This window comes from Glycine soja, chromosome 15 (assembly GCF_004193775.1).
Source record: "Glycine soja cultivar W05 chromosome 15, ASM419377v2, whole genome shotgun sequence".
In the NCBI taxonomy this organism is placed as follows: domain Eukaryota; kingdom Viridiplantae; phylum Streptophyta; class Magnoliopsida; order Fabales; family Fabaceae; genus Glycine; species Glycine soja.
Genome location: NC_041016.1, coordinates 3,532,110 through 3,552,375, shown reverse-complemented (window position 1 = coordinate 3,552,375; position 20,266 = coordinate 3,532,110). Strand labels below are relative to the sequence as shown.

Here is a 20,266-nt window from a genome sequence, read left to right as displayed (position 1 = left end):
AAAAAAACTTAAAAACACAAAAATTATCACATTTTATTGATAAAGTATATATTCAAATCTATATTATTTTATGCTTAATGTACATGCATATATCAATTAAAATAGGTTGTTGCCCCAACCGATCAGTCTTCCACTCCTGCCAAGCCAAAACTTGATTTCAGTTTTTAGGTAATGGTAGGTAAGAAATATGTAATTCCACTATAAATTTCCACTGAAACTGGTGGGTTTTTTTAGTCAAAATCTAAGGGTGTATTTGATAGGTGGAGCTACAAGTAATTTGATGTGAAAGTTGTGAGCAGTGATAGATCTACATGGAAGATAATGGAGGTAATTGATAAATCTTGTTCCAGTAAGATATTTTTTTAATAAGATGAATATAAATAATTGTAAAAGATATAATAGAATAAATTGATATTAATTTTACCCACTTTATTCTTTTAAATTTTATTGTTTTAAATTTTTTACTCTATTTTTAATAAAATTTATATAGTTTTTTGTTTGAGAAAATATTAGACTATTTTTTGTTCTTATGAAAAAAAATTCTAAATGCATGTAGAGTACGTTTGGATAGAGAATTTTAACTAAGGAAAGTAATTTGTAGAGAATTTGAATTTCTGTAATTTAGAATTCATTGTTTTGATGCTTTTTATGAAATTTAAAATTTTGAAATTTTAAAACAGAATTTTAAACAACTAAAAATATGGAATTTCAATTTTCTTTTACTTCAAGAAACACCGTCTAAGCTCCTAAAATATCGATTGGGTGTGAGCATAGAGAAACACTTATAACTAGCACACCAACCATATTTTCTCTTTCTTTTTTCATTCTCATAATTTTAATTTTTTTTATCCAAACACAAAATTTTGAAAATAAAAGAATTTTAATTGAAGTATTTAAAATTCTTAGAATTTAAAATTTCTCAAAATTTTAAATTTCTCCATCCAAATACACTCGTAAGGTTTTTGGTGGGATCAAATACTGGTGACATTTTTTGAAAAAAAAAAAGGTGAGACCCATAGGATGTAACTTTCATTCCAAATTGAGAAAAAGGAGATGAAAGGAGAGAGATAAATCATATTGGTGCGTGATAGAAGAGAAGGAAGAGAGTGACACGAGAGAGCACAAAAGAAAAATTAGTTTCTCACACACTTTCAATACTAGCCTAAGTTTGTGCAAAATGCATAATTCATTATTCCTCTTGATTCACTTTTTTATTTACTTTTTTTACCTATCAAATTACTTTTACACTTTTTTTAATCTTTACTACATCATTTTATTTTACACTCCCTTTCAACTCTCATTTCATCTTTTTTCATTTCTTTTCACCCCTCTCTACCAAGCACATTCTAAACCTCTCTCAACCTAAAAAAAATGATGGACAAGAATAAATTATAAATGTTATTTAACTAACAATAAAGCATGTGAGCCACAAGGTGATTAAAAAAAAAGTGAACCACTAAGTGTGACACAAGACAAAAGACTGGTAGTGTGGGCTCTGTAAGTATATGATAATAATTTGATTTTTGATTATATGAATAGAACAATATTTGTGGGAGAGATGTTACTCATCTTTCCTAGTGTCATAACTTTCGATTGTAAAAATATCTTATCTTTAGAAGAAAAAAAACCACAATAAAACATGTGGGCCAAAATTAAATTTTAAATTATATCTAAACAATTAAAAAATGACTTAAAGCACTACTCTGAAAAAATCTTAGAATTAATTCCAGATTGGATCGAATCTCCAGCCTAACATATGGGTGTTGCTAGGTGCACCCAGCACTTAAGGTAAAATGACGAAAATATCCTTGATCCGTAAGCCATTTAAGTTGATCTGTAAAAGCCTTACGGATCAACTTGATCCGTAGAAACCTTACGGATCAACTTGATCCGTAAGCCTTTTATGAAACAATACGGATCAACATGATCCATAAGCTTTTTACGGATCAACTTGATCCGTAAGACTTTTATGGATCATGTTGATCCGTATTGTTCTGTAAAAGGCTTACGGATCAAGTTGATCCGTATCAATCTTACGGATCAAATTGATCCGTACGATTTACGAATCACCCTCACACACACCCATCACAAATGCGAAAAATGCACAGGGGTAATTTTAATATTTTAATTAAATGCTGGGTGCACCAGCAATAATGCTGGGTGTACCTAGCAACACTCAAATATATTATAGGCCTTTGTTTCATTTGTGCCAGCCCATGACTGATCGAAGTAAAAGCCGAAAGGGCTAAAATTAAAATCACAATCTCTGTCTACGCGATTGCATTGCATATGACGACCTAAGTTAGCGTCTTCCTCACTCATAAAGGAATCCACTTCAACTTCAACAAGTAGACGCAGCAGACTCTGAAAATTTCATCGAAATGGAAAATCTCCATAACCATCGGGGAATTACTAATTCTAACTCTTGTCCTCCACATGGCTTTACAGATATTTTCAGAAGAGAGTTAGGTTTGTCTCATCCCAACAGTTTCGCGCGTCGCTTTTCAGCTTCCGAGGTTTTGCCAATTTCACTCTCTATTTCGTTTTTCATTTTTGTCTCCCATTTTATGTCATTAATCACCGCCGAGTGTTTGCATTTCTTTGTGGTACAATACAAGGAATAGAAAGTAAAAAACCCATGCTATGAATCGCTTGTGACTTGTGTGGTTTAATGCTTTATAATGTGTAAAAGTTCATGTTATTATTTGTCTTATGAGGGTTATTTTGTTTCCACTTGAAGGTCCTTGTGAAGAGCTTGGATTTATATGGGAAGTTGGATGGTCACGAAGGGTGTGTGAATGCAGTGGAGTTTAACTCCACTGGTGACCTTCTGGTCTCAGGTTCTGATGACCGACAAGTTATGTTTTGGAATTGGGCATCCAAAACTAGATTGTTTGCATACCCTTCTGGCCACACAGACAACATATTCCAGACAAAGATTATTCCATTCACCGATGACTGCCGAATTGTAACTTCTGCCGGTGATGGCCAGGTAAATAAATTTGTCACAGTGAGCATCTAATCAAATATTCTGTTCAGCCCCAAAATAGCAGGCTCCAATTCCCCGTGCTTCCTCTTTTTTAGCAACAATTAAACGGGTGTCATTTGATCATGTACTCTATGTCTTTTTATTTTATTCTTATTATGATGCTCTTTAGCTAAATATATTTATTATGCTAAAAGAACATCAGATGGAGGGGTTGACTCTAGCAGAATGGACTAGTCTCATAGAACATGGTGAATCAAGATTTGAATCCCTACCAGGACAGGTGTTCACATTTAATACCTTATTGTGTCTCGAACAAGATTGTCTCAGATATATGTGAGAAACAAAACAAAAAAAGCTTAATATATATTTTCTATCTTTGGAAATAGATATGAAACTAGCTGACCAATTTGTTTGTTTTATCATTAATATTTATCAAGTGGAAGTGGAACTAACAAAAATCTGTACTTTGTATTTTATGTGCGATATATAGCTTATTTTCCTGTCCAAGTAGGCAATATGCCACAAGTTACTAAATGCTGCCAAACATAAATAGAATGCCACCATAATCAAGCATAACAAGTCAAAACTGTTTGTATGAGTTTTCTCCTTCTATTGATTAATTTTATCAAGATATGATGCCTCTTTGTCTGTCATCCAAATGATATTAAAAATTGCCATACTGATAGTCTACACTCTTTATTTAAGCTCAACCTAACTTATGCTTTTCTAAAGTGTTTGCTTGAGTCTCCTCTATTGGAAACTGATTTTTCCTTTGCAGGTAAGGCTTGGCCTTCTCTGGGAGGATGGTAGAGTTGACACTACAATGTTGGGGAAGCACCATGGTTGTGTATACAAGCTTGCTGTGGAGCCTGGAAGTGCCCACATATTTTACAGTTCTGGTGAAGATGGATTTATTCAACATGTTAGTCAAGTATTATAGCATGTTGCACATTGAAGCTCCCCTTTATGCCATCCTCAAACAGTTATAAGTTTTGTTTCTTTTGCAGTTTGATTTGCGAAGTAATTCTGCTACGAAACTTTTCTGTTGTTCCTCGTCAATAGGAAACAATAAACAGACTCTAAGCAAAGTAGGGTTGAATTCCATTGTGATTGACCCTAGAAATCCATATTACTTTGCTATCGGTGGATCTGATGAATATGCACGTGTTTATGACATTAGAAAATGCCAGTGGGGTTCAGCAAGAAATTCAGATCGACCTGTTAACACATTTTGCCCTTGTCACTTAATTGGTTCAAATAATGTCCATATCACTGGATTGGCTTACTCAAGCTTTAGTGAACTCCTTGTTTCTTATAATGATGAGCTCATCTATCTGTTTGAAAAGAATGTGCACTCAGATTCCTCACCTTCTTCTGCTACATCTGAGGATCCGAAGAATATTCATGAGGCCCAAGTTTACTCAGGCCACAGAAATGCACAGACAATTAAAGGAGTGAATTTTTTTGGCCCAAATGATGAATACATCATGAGCGGTTCTGATTGTGGCCATATATTCATCTGGAAGAAGAAGGAAGCTAAGCTGGTGAGATTAATGGTAGGTGATCAACATGTTGTAAATCAACTTGAGGCCCATCCACATATACCTATTCTCGCTACTTGTGGTATAGAAAAAAATGTGAAAATCTGGGCTCCTCTAGGGAATGATATACCTCCACTTCCTGCGAATGTGAAAGAGGTATTATCTCTGCTGTCTATATTTTTTTCCCTCATCCTTTTTTCATTCCTCAACTGCTTTCTTTACTTACAAGTTACAAAGATATGTTCAATGCCCTTTTTTTTTTGCCATAGGATATGTTTAGTGCTTCATAATTCATATGCTACTTTTGTTTATAAAACCTTGTTTGCATTCTTGATTGCAAGTTTTCTGATTGTTGTAAGTGTGACCAGATAATGGAGACAAACAGACAGGGCAGAGAAGACCGATCACGGGTAACCCTTACTCCTGATGTTATAATGCATGTTCTTCGCCTGCAGAGGCGGCAGACATTGGCGTATATTGAAAGAAGACATAATAGGGCAGATATTGTAAGTGATGAAGAAGATGCAGAGGGCTACCTTTTAGGATTCTCAGATGGTGATGCCTCTTCTGAAGAGGATTCTCCTGGAAATTCCAGAGATTGCAACATTAGCTAGAGCTTAAAGAAGTGGGTTTGGTTGCTTTGGCTGACTAATTCCATTGAAACACTAAATGATGTTAGCTTCACTGTTTTCCACTAAGCAGTACCATATACATGTTTGAAACGTGTGCTAGTAAACACCATTAGGAAAACAGTGTGCAGAGCTGTAAAATCTGGGATTTTTCTAGTTGATATTCAGATATTATGACGTGTACAGGTATAAAATATGTATAAATCTTATTTTTAATCAATTATGAGCTTCACTTATAATTTTTTATTTTTTAATAAATTTTAACTAATAAAAAGTATATATTAAAAAATATCTTCCAATCACTTAAAATAAAATAATTAATAGAACAAAAGTTCCCTAACCACAACGGGTCACCCCATGCATCTAAATCAGTTGTTCGTGGCTAAGCTGAAGCTTAAGATAGTCTTACGTTTGTTTGTTTGTTTGTTATATAACATAAATACACTATAGAAAGTAGAAACTAAAACATCTTAAAAAAGAAAGTAGAAACTAATTTCTGCCAAAAACATATTTTTGTAAAAAGAAAAGTTAAAGGGTGGAAAGACAATCAAAGATAGTGAAAGGAAATTATTTCCTGCACCTCTCCATTTTCTTTTTGCACCTAGTCTAGAATCTAAAATTTTTACATTTTAGAGAGGCCTTTCCGGAATGTAGTTTTACATTCCGGATACTCTGGAAGTTTAAAAGGGATGTATAAAGCAACATTGAAGGTGTGGAAAGCAACTTCCTAAAGAGAATAACAAAGCCCGAGATAATACGATTCTTTTGCTGGACTCAAACCTGAATTGTGGGCTTATATGCACATTATAGTCCATGTCAAAAAAATTGGGCTGTAGCGTGTCATATTTTTTCCTGTTAAAAAAATAAAAAACAAAAATATTTTACACCAACAAAATTAATTTTATGCTTTGGTGTTTTTTTATTTACAACTGGAGTTGGATAAATATCATCCATGTTATATATAAAAAGGACGTATTTACATTAATTAATTTATTTATGAAAATTATGTTGTAAATATGTAACAAACTGAATAAGAACTTTTATATAATTAAGAAGGGTATTAAAATACGTCCTTTGTTTTTACTTATAGGTATAAAGTGTCTGTTTATTTTACTGATGACTAATTTTTATTAAAAAACATTTATTTTAATAAGCCTCTTTGTTCGAATTATGATTGGAATTCAGGTAGCATGAAATTGTGGATTCAAGCATTTTATTGTGGAATTTGATTCTTAGGTGTCTATTATATTACTATGCAATATATGTCCTTCCTATCATCCATATTTAGTTTGATTTAAAATATTAAAAAGTACACTTTGAGAGAAGGGAACCAAGTAGTGGACAATCTTGCTAACTTTGATTTATCTTTAAATTGTCAAATTTTTTAGGTTATTTCTCATTTTATTTCTTTTGTTGTAATGGCGTAGGTAAGTTTTATTGCTTTTCCACATGGTTATTAATGCTAGTTTTAGGTTTTTTCTTTCGTCTCATTAAAAAAAACGTAACATATAGTTTATTTAATAAAAAAATGAAATTTCACAAAAGGGAATTAAATCAAATAAAATAAGGGCAACTACAAAGGTGAAATTGGTATAACTTTATTTTTTGTCCAAAATGAGAATGGATATGGACTTAAGGAGGAAGGTCGCCCTATGTCTGTATCGCATTATAATCTCATAGTTATAATTCATTTTCATAGGTTTAACTAATCGATTAATATTTTCCAGTTGAAATATTTTTTAGCCAAACAACCTTCAAAAAAATAATCCCGTTCAATGTCATTATCTAGTAATTATATATTTTCCTTCAAACAATCTAGAAACATTTTTTAAAAAACTTTTATACCAAATCAAATCAATCTTTTTTACTCTTTAATTAATTATTTATTCAATGAAGGTCTTTACTCCTTTTTTTTCATTTGAGACTCAAATTTGTTCAAGCAATATTAGACACATTTACAAATCACCATTGAAACAAGTTTTGATCAATTTAAATATTTTTTTGTAGATTGAATATTTAAATAGTTATATTTTTATAACAATATTTTTTTTACATAATTAAATTTCTTCTTCGTATTTTAGTTTATGTGTTTTTTTTTCTAGTTCTATTTGCTTACATTTATTTTTCATAATTTATTAACCGTTGAAATTAAGTTTCACACCAAAATATTGATCAATAATTAATGGAAATGCAACAGAAATGTGGTCGTGTGACTTGAGATTACTTTATATAGATTGACAAGGGAAATGATGCATAACATAATAAAAAAAGGCCTAGAATTAACATTTCAAAGACATTTTTGTTTAAACATTTTTATATATTTTTTCTTTACAACCCCATTAGTCTCTCTGTTTTCAAAACAATTGACTATTTTTTATGGTAAGGCTTAAGTGTCCCATGCCTATAGTGTTGCTATCTGAATGTATCGTCTTCTTTTCTCGTGTCCATGATTCTTTGAAGTTGATGATCTTCCTTTGAAGTCTCTTGTAGCACAAAGTCGATGAAAAAACTATTAACAAAAGTTGGGTAATGATTTAATGTATACCTTGCTTGATGAGTTATTGTAAACATAGGTTTTCTATGTTTGTATGTTAGCCATTCTTTCATTTTTGTTATGTCATGTGAAAGTGTCACCCTTACTTACATCCACAATCATGCAAGTTACGCAAGTGCAAAACATCCCTAAAATCATTGAGTTGTGATTAGTATATTAGATTAACATCTCTCTCTTTTTCCTCTTGATTAACCACTTCCTTCAAATCACAGGAACATAACCATCAATTTTGACTATAAAAAATTCTTTAAAAAAACCTCCGTGTGAGATGCTTTTGGTGGTATTTAAGAAATCATATCCTCTTTTTTTTTGCTGGACAAAGAAAAACAAATTTTGAAGGATACCGGTAATACCCGAACAGAAAGAGTAATATAAAGGAATCCATACCCTCTAATGTCACATAAGCTAAAATCCAAAGATTTATTGGTCCAAAATAGAGTTGAAAATAGATAAATAATTCAATTAGGATTTTAACAATCAAGATTATGATATTCTAATTCAAAAAGAACTCCGTGTCTCTTTTGATGACGAAGAAAGGAGCTTTTCACCAATCACAGCCGTTTGATAAAAAAAAAAAAAAAAGTCGAGCACGTGTAACATAACAACGAGGGCTTAGGATTTAGCAACGCACACACGCACCGTAGAGAATCTAAATACTGAAACAGTAAACTCGAGTTGGACAAATTGCAACAGATAGAATCAATAAAAGGTAGGAGAGAGTCAACAGGGCAAAAAGGGCACGTCGCAGTAAATAAAACAAAAGAGAAGGGCATGAAACGGAGTTAGAAAATGGAATACTTGGAACGACAACGACGCGTGAAGGAGAGAAGCAGCAGCCGAAAAGGCCCATCCAAACAAAGCCTTATTCTCTCTCTCTCTCTCTCTCTCTTTTTAAAATACACCCTGTGGTTTTCTTTACACTTTGCTCGCTCTCTGCCTGTGCGTCCGTCTTCCTTATCGTGCGTGCGTGCGTGCGCTTCTTCTCGAGCAATCTCTTCCTCTTACCGACGATCTCATCACTGTGAGTTATGGAGCTCCAATCCGTCGCCCTAATTTCTCCATCGAATATTCGAATCAAATTTTTGTATTGATCCCTAATGCATTCTTAGATTGATTTCACCGATCATTGTTATCGCTCATCAATTTGTCCTTTCGTTGCTGTTTTCTAATATTTAAATTCACTTTCCAGCTTTGACTTTTCGGATTTTCTCGGATTTCGATTTTGTTTGCTTTGAACAATCGCGGTTAGGTCTTTGATTGCCATTTATTCCCTTTCTGCTTGTCTGATTTTATGCTCCGATTAGTGTTTAGTTGATCTGAGGTTTCTCAGCGACGTGCTTCAATCTATTTATTTATTTTTATTTGAATTTAAGTATAAGAATTGAGGCTGTGTTTTACGGTTGTAGTCCACTTCCCTTGTGTAATTGACTAATTGTTAATTAATTGTATTTCGAATTTCGCATATTGTCTAATGCATGACTTTTTTCCTGATTTTTTTTGTTATAGTTTCCTAAAGTGACTGTGTGACAGTGCAAAACGTTGTTATTAAGGGGCAGATGATAATTTGCACTATCATAGTTGTTGTTGGGTTCCTGAGGCAAAATAGTATTTAGTTCACTGAAAGTAGACTTTTTCCGCTTGTAGCAGTGTTTGCTTGGCTTTTATGTCAGTAACACGTGTTTCCTGGTTTACTGAATTTTTACCCAAGGCAATCATGAGTGACGAAGGAGAAAGGACTTGTCCTCTCTGTGCTGAAGAGATGGATTTGACAGATCAGCAGTTGAAACCATGCAAATGTGGTTATGAGGTTTGTTTCTATTTCTCTGTTTTTTTTTGTTATTAGGCAATAGTCTGAAGGTTTTTATATAATATGTTGTGTTTTCTAAGGTTACTTAATTTTTTTGTCACTCTGACTGCTTTGGTTTTTTGGTCCATATAGGTTTTCTTCTCTGTTGGTCTTTTAACATTTGACATTCTTCACTGTTTATTCTCTCCCTGTCTTGTTCCATCCTTAGTTGTATTTTATGCAGCTCATAATTCTGCCAGGTGGCATTTATTATTGAATTCTACAATGTGTTACTGATTATTGCATATTGACTGAATTGTGCGAGTTACTCTCTAAACTATTTATTTAGTAGCTGTGATTTTTTTTTTCTGTTTAGAATAAAGTGCTACTTCATCTTTTGTAAATCAACATGTGTTTAAGATACAGGTGCTGTTATTTATTTTTGGTTTTCTGAGGAAAAATTTTGTATCATAAACACTAATGGTGAATACTAATTTTTTTTATCTCTACTTGACTGTAGATATGTGTCTGGTGTTGGCATCACATACTGGAAATGGCTGAGAAGGATGACACAGAGGGACGATGTCCTGCATGTCGTTCTCCATATGATAAGGAAAAGATTGTTGGGATGGCTGCAAACTGTGAGAGGTTATTATGTTAACAGTACATTTCTGTAGGCTTGAAATGTTGTGTTGCTTTCATAGGCCCTTTCTTTGTTTTTAAATTAAGCATGCATGCATTTGCAATTTTGCATAACTATATCTTCAAACTACACTCTAAATAAGCAATCATATTATGCTAATAATATATTATATATATTAGAAACTCTGTAGTTGTTGTGCTGTCTTTATGATAGAACAAAAGAAAATACCAGTTATAAGCTACTTAGAAACTTGTTTAAGCTAGGCCTTATTTATGATAGAACAAAAGTCTTGTGATTTTTGTTTCCCTGATCTTTGTCTTACTACTGAGAAACTTGTTTAAGCTGCCAAACTAGGCCTTATTGGCGTGTTTCTCTTGTTAATTATATCCTTACTTAGATTGGTGGCTGAAGTTCATATGGAAAAAAAGATGAAGAACCAGAAAGCAAAGTCAAAATCTTCTGAAGCACGGAAGCAACTCAGTAGTGTGCGAGTAATTCAGCGGAACCTGGTTTACATAGTGGGATTGCCTCTCAATCTGGCAGACGAAGATGTAAATTTTTTACCTCTTATGCTTTCAAATTCAATAGTTGCTGTCTTGTGTATCTGTTTTGTTTTTAGGCCACCATCCCCTCTCTTGCCTTCTCATTTTTTTCTTATTCTCAATGTAAATTTACTAATATTTTATTTTATCTTTGTGCAGCTCCTCCAGCAGCGAGAATATTTTGGTCAGTATGGGAAGGTCTTAAAAGTGTCAATGTCTCGAACCACAGCTGGTGTTGTTCAGCAGTTTCCAAACAATACATGTAGTGTGTAAGTTTATGTTGTCTTCAATGCAGCTTAGCTTTTTTTCTTAGTGGTATTGTGCAGGATTCTTAGGAGCAATAGTGGTGGCCCCCATAGCGGTGTTAACTTATTGGCACGTGCACCAATTTGTCCCAAATAGTAAAGTAAAACAGAAATCCGAGTGTTGAGTCCACATGAACTTTGTTTGTACTCAGAGTTATGCCTATCCAATTTCCCAGCAATTAATGAGTTAGTTTAATTAATTTATGCTATGGAACATTAAAAATAAGTTGACATAAAATTAAACTAATTATCTAACATATGCGAGGGAAGAAAAACTAACACTTGAAGTGAAGAAGTGACAGTTGATTCAGAATACTGATATGTTAGGATTTAGCCTACCAAAATTATTCTTGATGTACTGCTAATGATTTTCTCTATTTAATAGTAGTCCAATTATCACCCACGTTTACTTATATACTATAGTTATGATTCCTCACATGAAAGAGTCTAATTTATCTAATTCTTCTCTTAATCTCTTAAAAGATAAACTAGTTAAATTGCATTATTAATGGAGATGTGTATAACATAACAGGCTAAATAACACCATTCTATCCCTAGAGTTGAATTATTTAGATGTCCCTTTTCCAATTCTTAAGAGATAAACATTTTCCGATGTTTAAACCTTAAAACACATACATGAATATGGGTGATCAAACCACAAACATGAAATTAAGCACATGAAATAGATAATGAAATTGAAATAACATTAAATAGATAGTAAGGATCTTTACATCAAGAGTATTTTGTTGTTAAACTTCCAACAATGAGTGATTTAATCTCTCATTGTCATGAGAGACTTTACAATTGCAAAAGGGTGATGAGGAGTGAAGAAGGTGGAAAAGAATGGAGATGGATGGACGAAATGACTTCTAATGGGTGATTTCCCTTCTTCTTGCACGAGTCCTAGCCTTTGCTCTCCATGGGATCCTCAATAATTTCGTGAGAACTGAATAATAATGAATGATGAATTCCCCCTTCCTTTTTCTCCTTTAAAATGCAGTTCTGTTCTGTTATTTTTCGTGACCTCGCTCTAAGCGCGCGTTTGCGTGATATCAGAATTTTCATGTGATTTCTTTGCGCTAAGCGAGTGTTGCCCGCTAAGCGTCTGCGTTGTGTTGGGCGTGTATGGTACGTTGAGCAAGAGTCTCCAAACCTTCAACTTGTCTTTAGGGGTGGGAATAGGCCAGGTCGGCCTACAGGGACCTACAACTTGACCTACATAAAGCCTGGCCTGGACTGACCTATTTAATTAAAAGGTTAGGTTCAAGTTTTTTTAAAAGCCTATTAAATTAAATAGATCAGGCTTAAGCTTATTAAAAAGTCTTATAAGCCTGATAGGCCAGTCTATATATATATATATATATTTATATTTTTTTTGTACCAATTTATACTTATATTATTTTTTTAGTACAATTAATTTTTTTTTAAACGAGCAGACTTTGATTACACATTACTGCTCAATTTAGGTGTGAGTCATGTGCCCCTTTAGTGTGAAGAAGACTTTTAAAAAGGCTATCAGGCCAGGTTAGGCTTTTAAAAAGGTCAGGCCGAGCCAAAATAAAAGCCTTTGATAGGCTATAGGCCAGGTTCAGGCCTAAAAAATTCATTGTAGGCTAGGCTCAGGCTTTTTAAAGCCTGGCTTGGCCTATTCCCACTCCTACTTGTCTTCCAAGCTTTATTTTGTGTTTCTGCAACAAATACACCACCAAACAATATAACTTTACCAGTTTAAGCACCTATTGGATACAAATTCAAATGGTGTCAAAATCATGATTATTCACACAAAAATAAGCAATAAAAGAGGGAAAATCCATCAATTCTTGTATGATTTAATTACAAAGTATAATTATGCACAACAGTTATCAAGGGGCATAGCATAGTGACTCATGGCCAATCCTAATTGCTTGTAGTGGAGCACTTCATTGTTGTGGTCCATAGTGGCTGTCTGACTGCTACTCTATCACGAGTCAAATTCCTTGTTTTGGCCTCCTTAAGATCCACACTGGATGGAAGGAAATGACGAGCAAAAAGACTTCACCAAAACAATATCTTTTCTTGAGTAAAAGAAATAGAAAAGGCTTCTTACATTCTAAAGCTCAATTGTTAAAAGACGACCAAAAACAGGATTTGTGTGGCCTTCAACCTCTCCATGATATTCCCTGTTATGTCCGCTTACCTTTCTTTATAATATAAAACTGTAGCAGTTCCTGAAAGAGTTTTTGCCCCAGATATATTACTTATTCAAAAGAAGAAGAAGCAATTCGATGCATTCAAAATGTGCATGGATTCGTTTTGGAGGGTAGACCTTTAAGGTACCTATCTGGATTTACTGAAGCTATTCAAGGTGATTAGCCTCTGGTAATCCAATTCTAGCTTATCAGTTTTCAATGTTTTTGGTTTGTGTTTTGCAGGGCTTGTTTTGGAACCACTAAATATTGTCATGCATGGCTCAGAAACATGGTTTGAAAATTACTAATTCCTTTTGAATTATAACTTGTTCTTTCATTAGTTAAAGCTTGATTGGGGAATAGATCTTGATGACCAGCCTTGCAGCAATCCAGATTGTCTATATCTGCATGGGATTGGCTCTCATGAGGATAGTTTCACAAAAGATGAAATAATTTCAGCATACACTAGGTATTTTTCTTATCTTAAATGAACTTTCATGCAAGGTTTGTTATGATTCTGTTGAAAGATAGAATCTATTGTTTATATGATCCAGCTATGATTGGATAAAGTAAAGGAGAGTACTTTACCTTTATCTTGTTAAGAAGAATGTTTCTTGTCCTGGTCATGTAAGCATTACGTATTAGTTTTCAGTTTTAAATTAACATTGATGGATGTGTCATCTGTCATACCTTTATGATACTAAACTATATGAGGATCATAGCTGAAACTTTTATTTTCTTAGGCATGTCTAGAATATCATGTTGACTCTGGTTAAATATTTATAAGAACATGAAACCTTACTCCTCAATGCTTAGAAAATCAAGGAAGTAATAAATGAGAAAGCCATTCCTTGAAATAATTGAAACGCCTCAAACATTTCTTTTTCAAGGGCAATTGGCAAGCTTTTTTTTTCCTGCAGTTAGTAATGGCTGCACGTATGTTTTAAATGGATTCCGATGAGTTTTTATTTTGTCTTTAGGAATCACTAAATTCTAGGTTGCTCTGATTTGCTTTTGAAATTACTATTTTAGCTTGTGCTTTGTGCAGGATATATATATATTTTTATATAATTTTAATTATAATTTATAATAAGTAAATATTTTAAATATAGAAATTATATTTTGGAGTTACAATAAGTAATTTTAGATTTTAATATATGGTTATTTTAAAATTGAAATGGATAGGTGGTTAAGAAAATTAAATATAAATCAAAATAAAAAGAGATATTTTTTGGTTAGTTGCAAATGTGTGTGAAATGCAACTCCCAAGGAGAGAAGAGAGTGTAAAAAATTTATAATTAAAAGAGTGAGAACTTCATTCTCCAAGATAGGGATTAGTTATAATATAGGAGTAGATGAATTGAAATGGGCTTCACAATACAGTCATTTCAAATTAGATTTCCCTAGTTTTTTTTTTTGCATATTATCTCTTGTGAAATGCATGTAGTGCTTTTCATACAATGGTCTAGTCACTTGCTTTGTTGTTTTGAAGAAGTCGTGTTCAACAAATTACTGGTGCTGCATACAATATGCAACGGCAATCAGGGAATGTATTGCCTCCTCCATTGGATGATTGCACGGATAATTCATCAGGAAAATCAATTGTGAAAAATTCATCAAGTGTAGGGCCTTTATTTCATGCTTTCGTTAACTCTTGCTTTGTTATATTGCCTCCTTTTTTGAGTGTTTTTTTACCATATCTTTATTGCGTGCTAATTTGATATTTAGTAGCTTTTACTACATTATACTGCTTGGAAAATCTAGTTTGTGCATTCTGCATTTGAATATGTTGGTACTAACTTTCTATTTTTATCATATGCAGACCTCTGTTAGCATTGTAAGAGGTTCACCTCCTAATGGAACTTCTGGGAGACCTATAGCTCTTTCTGCAGCTGCAGCATGGTAATGTATATTTGTATAATTGTATTCAGCAATGAAGGTTTAAGTAATTTAAATTTATAATTTTAAAAATTTCAATCAATGTGTTTGCTAGGGGTATACGGGCTACAAATTGTCAGCCAGCTGCTTGTGGTTTATTATGTCCAAATGGACTGTCCAAGCTTAAACCTGATACAATCAGCAGCACCCTACCCTTTTCCTCTGCTGTTGCATGCACTATTCAGGCTTCATTAAATAGTGATGTTACAAAGAGGCCACTGTCGAGTGATGGGAGTCATAGTATGACACCTCAAGTAAAAAATGAATTATTGAAACCTGTTAAACAAAATAGAAGCATGGATATCCTGGATAGTGCTGAAGAAAGAACTTTGGCTTCTGAAGTTTCTCTTTCACCCATGAAATTGAACAATCAGGTGTCTTCTCTACCATTAGCCGGATATAGTGATAGAGGCAGCTTTACTGCAACAAACACAACTAATTCTATTGACATCACTCGACAACCAAGCAGCATTGGTCCTGAGGAAGCAGTTATTTCTACCAGTGAAGAGATTGAGAATTTTCCCCAGGAGTTGTCTTCTGTTCACATTGATAGAAATTCCCAAAATAAACAACATTACAGCCTATCCAAAACTAGCAGATCACCTGATAATGTGTTGGTTAAATCTATGCAATCTCAAGAATCACAGTATAATACTGACAAATTTAAAGATGTACTAATTAAAAATGCAGACAGTAAAGCTGCTGCATTAGAAAATGAGGTTTGTAATTTAAAGCAACAATGTGATTTGTCATTGGATTCTCAATCTCAATCTCAAGTAGTATCAGCTAATATTGAAGTGGAAGATGATGTAACAACTTTTGATAATCAGATACTTAAGGATCCAGAAGTTGTTGGTTCTTATTTGCCCGAATCGGCCAGTTTCCTTAATGTCTCAAATCATTCTAGTCCTCATCTTCTGCAGTGTGGTGAACCATGTAATGTTGTAAATGCTGGTTCTTTAGATGCCAATGATAAAATCAAGGATAACTCATTATTACATGCACATAACTTTTGCAATGAATATTCTGATAAATTGATCAGCACCAGCTCTTATGGGTTCCTCCATGATGCAAGAAATGAGCAACGCATTGGAAGATTAGTTAGTGATGCAGTTAATATTGGAAGTGACGCCGCTATGGACAAGGGTGAAAGCAGTATAATTTCAAATATATTATCCATGGAGTCTGATGCCTGGGATGACTCGCTAACATCACATGAGAGTTTGGCCAAGTTGTTGGGTGACAACACTGACAACCAGAATGGTCCTTTAAAAAAATCTAGTTCTTGGAAAGTTCAAAGTAACAATCAATCTAGATTTTCTTTTGCAAGACAGGAGGAATCCAAATTCCAAGCTAATGTACATCCATCTTCTGGTGCCAACCAGCAATTTCCAAAGAATGGTTCACTCATCCAGGATTTTGTGGAAAGAGACTTTTCTTTGGACAAGCTGGGTTTTGCAAATGGCATCCCCTCCAATAACCTCGAGGAATCTGGAAATCTTGGTAGTGGCCATTTTATTGCTTCAAACAATAAACTTTCAGGTGAGTAATAATAGCTTATTTAAACTGGCTATTGTAGCTTTTAGAGCAACATTTCTTATCATTGGTACTTTTGCTGTTCTTTTCATTGCCATGCTTGTCTTATTGTGTGCTATTCTTGCTTCAATATTCTTCTTGAGTAACCTGTATTTTGAAAAATGTCTTACTTTTGGTGGGATTTTCCAGAACTAACTAGGGATAGGTCTATAGTCAAGAGCTGACTTTATAACTAATGGTACCCTGCACATAAAATTTCAATATTTTACTTGCGTGTAGATTAACAAAAATTGAGTTTTTAACATGTTTGGGAGAATAAAAATTGCTTAAGTACACTTGTATTGCCAAAAAAAATAGTGAAAGGTCAACTGTTTAAAATTGCTTAAGTACACTTGTATTGCTTAAGTACAATTTTTGTGGTGGTTTATAGTAGATCACTGACTTTCATTGAGAGTTATGTCACCAAGTTTAAAATGGCATGACAGCTTATAGAGGCTTCTTTTCTTTGTATAGAGATGTAATGACTTTCCTTTATCATGTTCTTCAGCTGTTTCAAGAGCACAAATTTCAGCACCACCAGGATTTTCTGTTCCGAACAGGGCACCACCTCCTGGTTTTTCTTCCCTTGAGAGAATGGGGCAGGCTTTTGACTCCCTCTCTGGTTAGTTCTTGTTTCATTCTACTTTTACATGTCTTTCTGCAGATTGGTTTCATTTTATTGTTATGCCCGTGACAGGGAATTCATTGCTCGACCCTTCTTTCTTACTGAGAAATTCATATCAAACACCCTCAAATGGAAATATTGGTGATCCAGGAGACATTGAATTTATGGATCCTGCTATTTTGGCAGTTGTTAAAGGGAGAATTCAAGGTGCACAAAACAGCCCAGTGCTGGATATGCGATCCAATTACCCTGAACAGTTAAATTACTTTGAAAATGAGGCTAGAGTTCAATTATTGATGCAAAGATCTCTCTCACCACATCAAAACCTTCGATTTTCTGAAATTGGGAATTCCTTTTCTCAGTTTGGTGATTCTTATGGCATTTCTTCAAGGTTAAATCAATCACAAGTTAGTAATCTGGCTTCATTTCCTCAGTTGTCTCTGCAGCAGCCTAGAAATGCAATCTTGTCAAATGGCCAATTGGATGGGTGGAATGAAGTGCCGAGTGGAAATGGTCTGGGTGTGGCAGAGCTTTTGAGAAATGAAAGACTTGGATTTAACAAGTTTTATAGAGGATATGATGATTCAAAATATCGAATGCCGAATTCTATGGATCTGTTCAACAGGGCATTTGGGATTTGAGATTGTTGGGTATATTGGCCATGGTAAAGCTAAGTCAGAAATATACAAACAGAATTTTTCTGCATTGTCGAAGGTGATGGGGCTGGCTCATGACATAACCTGTCTATTAGGCTATGAAATGATGAAACTCTCAAGAAGGGCTATAGCTGCAGCTGGTAATCATTCAAATCTCAAGCTTCCTCTTTTCTTGCTTTAATTTTTATGGTCCAGTTCTTGATTTTAGTCTTCCTCCTAAAAGACATTGTACATTTTGTGTACGAAAATGTCTTCAACTACTTGTCTTCCAATACTAGATTAAAAAATATTGTCCTCCATATGGTTCTAGACTCTATCTTATCATATGTGAAATATGACTTTGCTGTTCTGTTTTTGAAATATAAAGCTCTCAATCTCCATCCCTTTTCTGTGTAGTTCTTGATTTGCGGAAGCAAACCGCGTTGAGATTTAAGCAATCAATCATGGATCTGAAAGTGGTCTATTTGGCAGGTAGATGTTAGTTGAGTGTTTTCTCTTTTTAGCACAGAGCATGGAAACCTGTTGATTGACTATCAAATAATTTCTCCTATTTAATGTAATTTTTTCTTTTACCATATTGTGGATATAGATAGAGGCTTGATTTGTGAAATAGATCGCTTTGTAAATGTTGGAAATCCCTTCTGATATGTGTAACTCTGTTGCTATCTTGGCAGATCTAGTCACTTTTTTAGAGATCTTTTACTAATGTTGGTTCTTTGTGCGTAATTTTTATAATCCCAGTTATTAGTTATACACACACACACACAACACAACAGAACAGTGTAATAGTTTGTTGTTGTAAGCTATATATTCATTCATGGTTTCTGCTAATTGTCCTGCTGCTCTGTTTATCTCCTTTGAATTGTCCTGTCTTGTGATCTTGCAACTGGTTATCAGGCAATATTTAACAGCATTACTGGAGTGTGACTCATGCCACTTAATGAATGACTTTTTACATGGCTTTGTTAATGCAAGTCAGTTTTTTTTTTTTTTTTTTTTGTAATGTGCAACTGTACTTTTACGTAATGTTGAGTTTGGCGATAAATATTATTTGCCAAAGGATTGATTTCGGGTGGTTAATGTGTTAGGTTATATCAGTTTTTTACATTACGCATTGGGAACATTTTTTTGTCGGGTGGCACATAGAAGAGAAAAGAAGGGAAGTTGCCGTGGAAAACAACTATAACTACTGGATACAATGTAGATATATAATTACAATTATAAGAATACCATTGTTGAGTCGAAAACTTGTACAATGACTTACATAGTAAGTGCAGTATTATGCCGGTGAGAGTCCAAAATACAGTTTGATAAGTGCTAAAAGATTCCAGTCTAACAATTGCATAAGATTGGGCAGGTTATGTGCCTGTCAATCAAAATGCTTAAACTTTATTTGCACCAAATTTTCTGCAGTCCAAAATCAAGAAAGTCGGATGAGTATCCTCCCGGAAGTTGTTGTGCTTCAGTGTTTTGAAGGCTCAAGCTGTGCATAGTTGAATAACAGAAAGAACTTACACCTCAACAATAATAGGAACGGAGTTCTTTCATCAAATTGCCCTATCTATATTTAGCTTATCCCTTTAAATTTACCGAAATATACCCTAAAGACCCGAGGCATCAGCATAATGGTACTGCGATCCTTAGCACATTTCTTGTCTTCTAGTTTACTCTTAACACTACACTACGTACCATCCTATTTTTCGTGATTTTTTAGTAAAATAAATAAAGTTTTAGAAAATGATGAGTTTTTTATAATTAAATAAATAAAGAGAAATAACTATATTAAAATAATGGTTTGAAGAAAAAAAAATTATTTGAATTATTTATTTGATAAAATATAAAATAGAGTTCCTTTTTATTATATAATAAAAATAAATAAAGTAAATAATAGGCATGAATACCCTAGCTATAGATAGAGACATTTTAGGTTAGTTTTGAGACTGACGATACTCTCTACACTTCTCTCCCTCTCACTTTCGTTTTTCCTTTTCCTCCTCTCAAAACCCTCTCAGTTTTTTGCATACCACCAAACCTCTTTCAGAAAAAATGGCGATCTCGGATTCATTAACCGTTGAATCGTCGTGAAATTTGAGCACCAGGTTCGCAACTCAATTTCGAACATTCTCACTGTTGGGAATTTTGAAAATATGTCGAAGCTTTTTCTTTTCCCGTAAAAATTCAAAACTGTCTCAGTAAAACTATGATTCCAGACTCGTTAACCGTTGGATTATCGTGAAATTTTGATATGTGATTTGCGATTCAATTCCCCACACCTTCACTGTTGGGATTTGCGAAATAATGTTCATGGAGAGAGA

General features: G+C 33.8%; 2 protein-coding genes across 8 annotated transcripts; both read left to right on the top strand.

The window, feature by feature from the left end:
- Positions 1-2,256: 2,256 nt before the first annotated feature.
- Positions 2,257-5,398, top strand: LOC114388537 (DDB1- and CUL4-associated factor 8-like). Its single transcript, XM_028349071.1, has 5 exons — positions 2,257-2,516; positions 2,741-2,992; positions 3,768-3,911; positions 3,997-4,686; positions 4,899-5,398. The coding sequence occupies exons 1-5, from the start codon at positions 2,382-2,384 to the stop codon at positions 5,142-5,144; spliced, it is 1,467 nt and encodes a 488-aa protein (XP_028204872.1). The 5' UTR covers positions 2,257-2,381; the 3' UTR covers positions 5,145-5,398.
- A 3,170-nt stretch (positions 5,399-8,568) lies between these two features.
- Positions 8,569-19,433, top strand: LOC114388384. 7 transcript variants are annotated; one of them, XM_028348838.1, is made up of 15 exons: positions 8,570-8,734; positions 9,361-9,520; positions 10,020-10,147; positions 10,540-10,693; positions 10,844-10,953; positions 13,218-13,301; positions 13,401-13,449; positions 13,535-13,626; positions 14,650-14,779; positions 14,980-15,059; positions 15,151-16,637; positions 17,179-17,292; positions 17,368-18,091; positions 18,348-18,422; positions 19,040-19,433. In XM_028348838.1, exons 2-13 carry the CDS (start codon positions 9,377-9,379, stop codon positions 17,934-17,936), a joined length of 3,141 nt encoding a protein of 1,046 aa, XP_028204639.1. In that variant the 5' UTR covers positions 8,570-8,734; positions 9,361-9,376; the 3' UTR covers positions 17,937-18,091; positions 18,348-18,422; positions 19,040-19,433. The 7 variants fall into 7 exon arrangements, with proteins under 7 accessions (XP_028204642.1, XP_028204639.1, XP_028204641.1 ...); XM_028348841.1 differs by lacking the exon at positions 19,040-19,433 and having other exon boundaries at positions 8,569-8,734; positions 14,653-14,779; positions 18,348-18,661; XM_028348840.1 differs by lacking the exon at positions 18,348-18,422.
- The last annotated feature ends 833 nt before the right edge of the window (positions 19,434-20,266 follow it).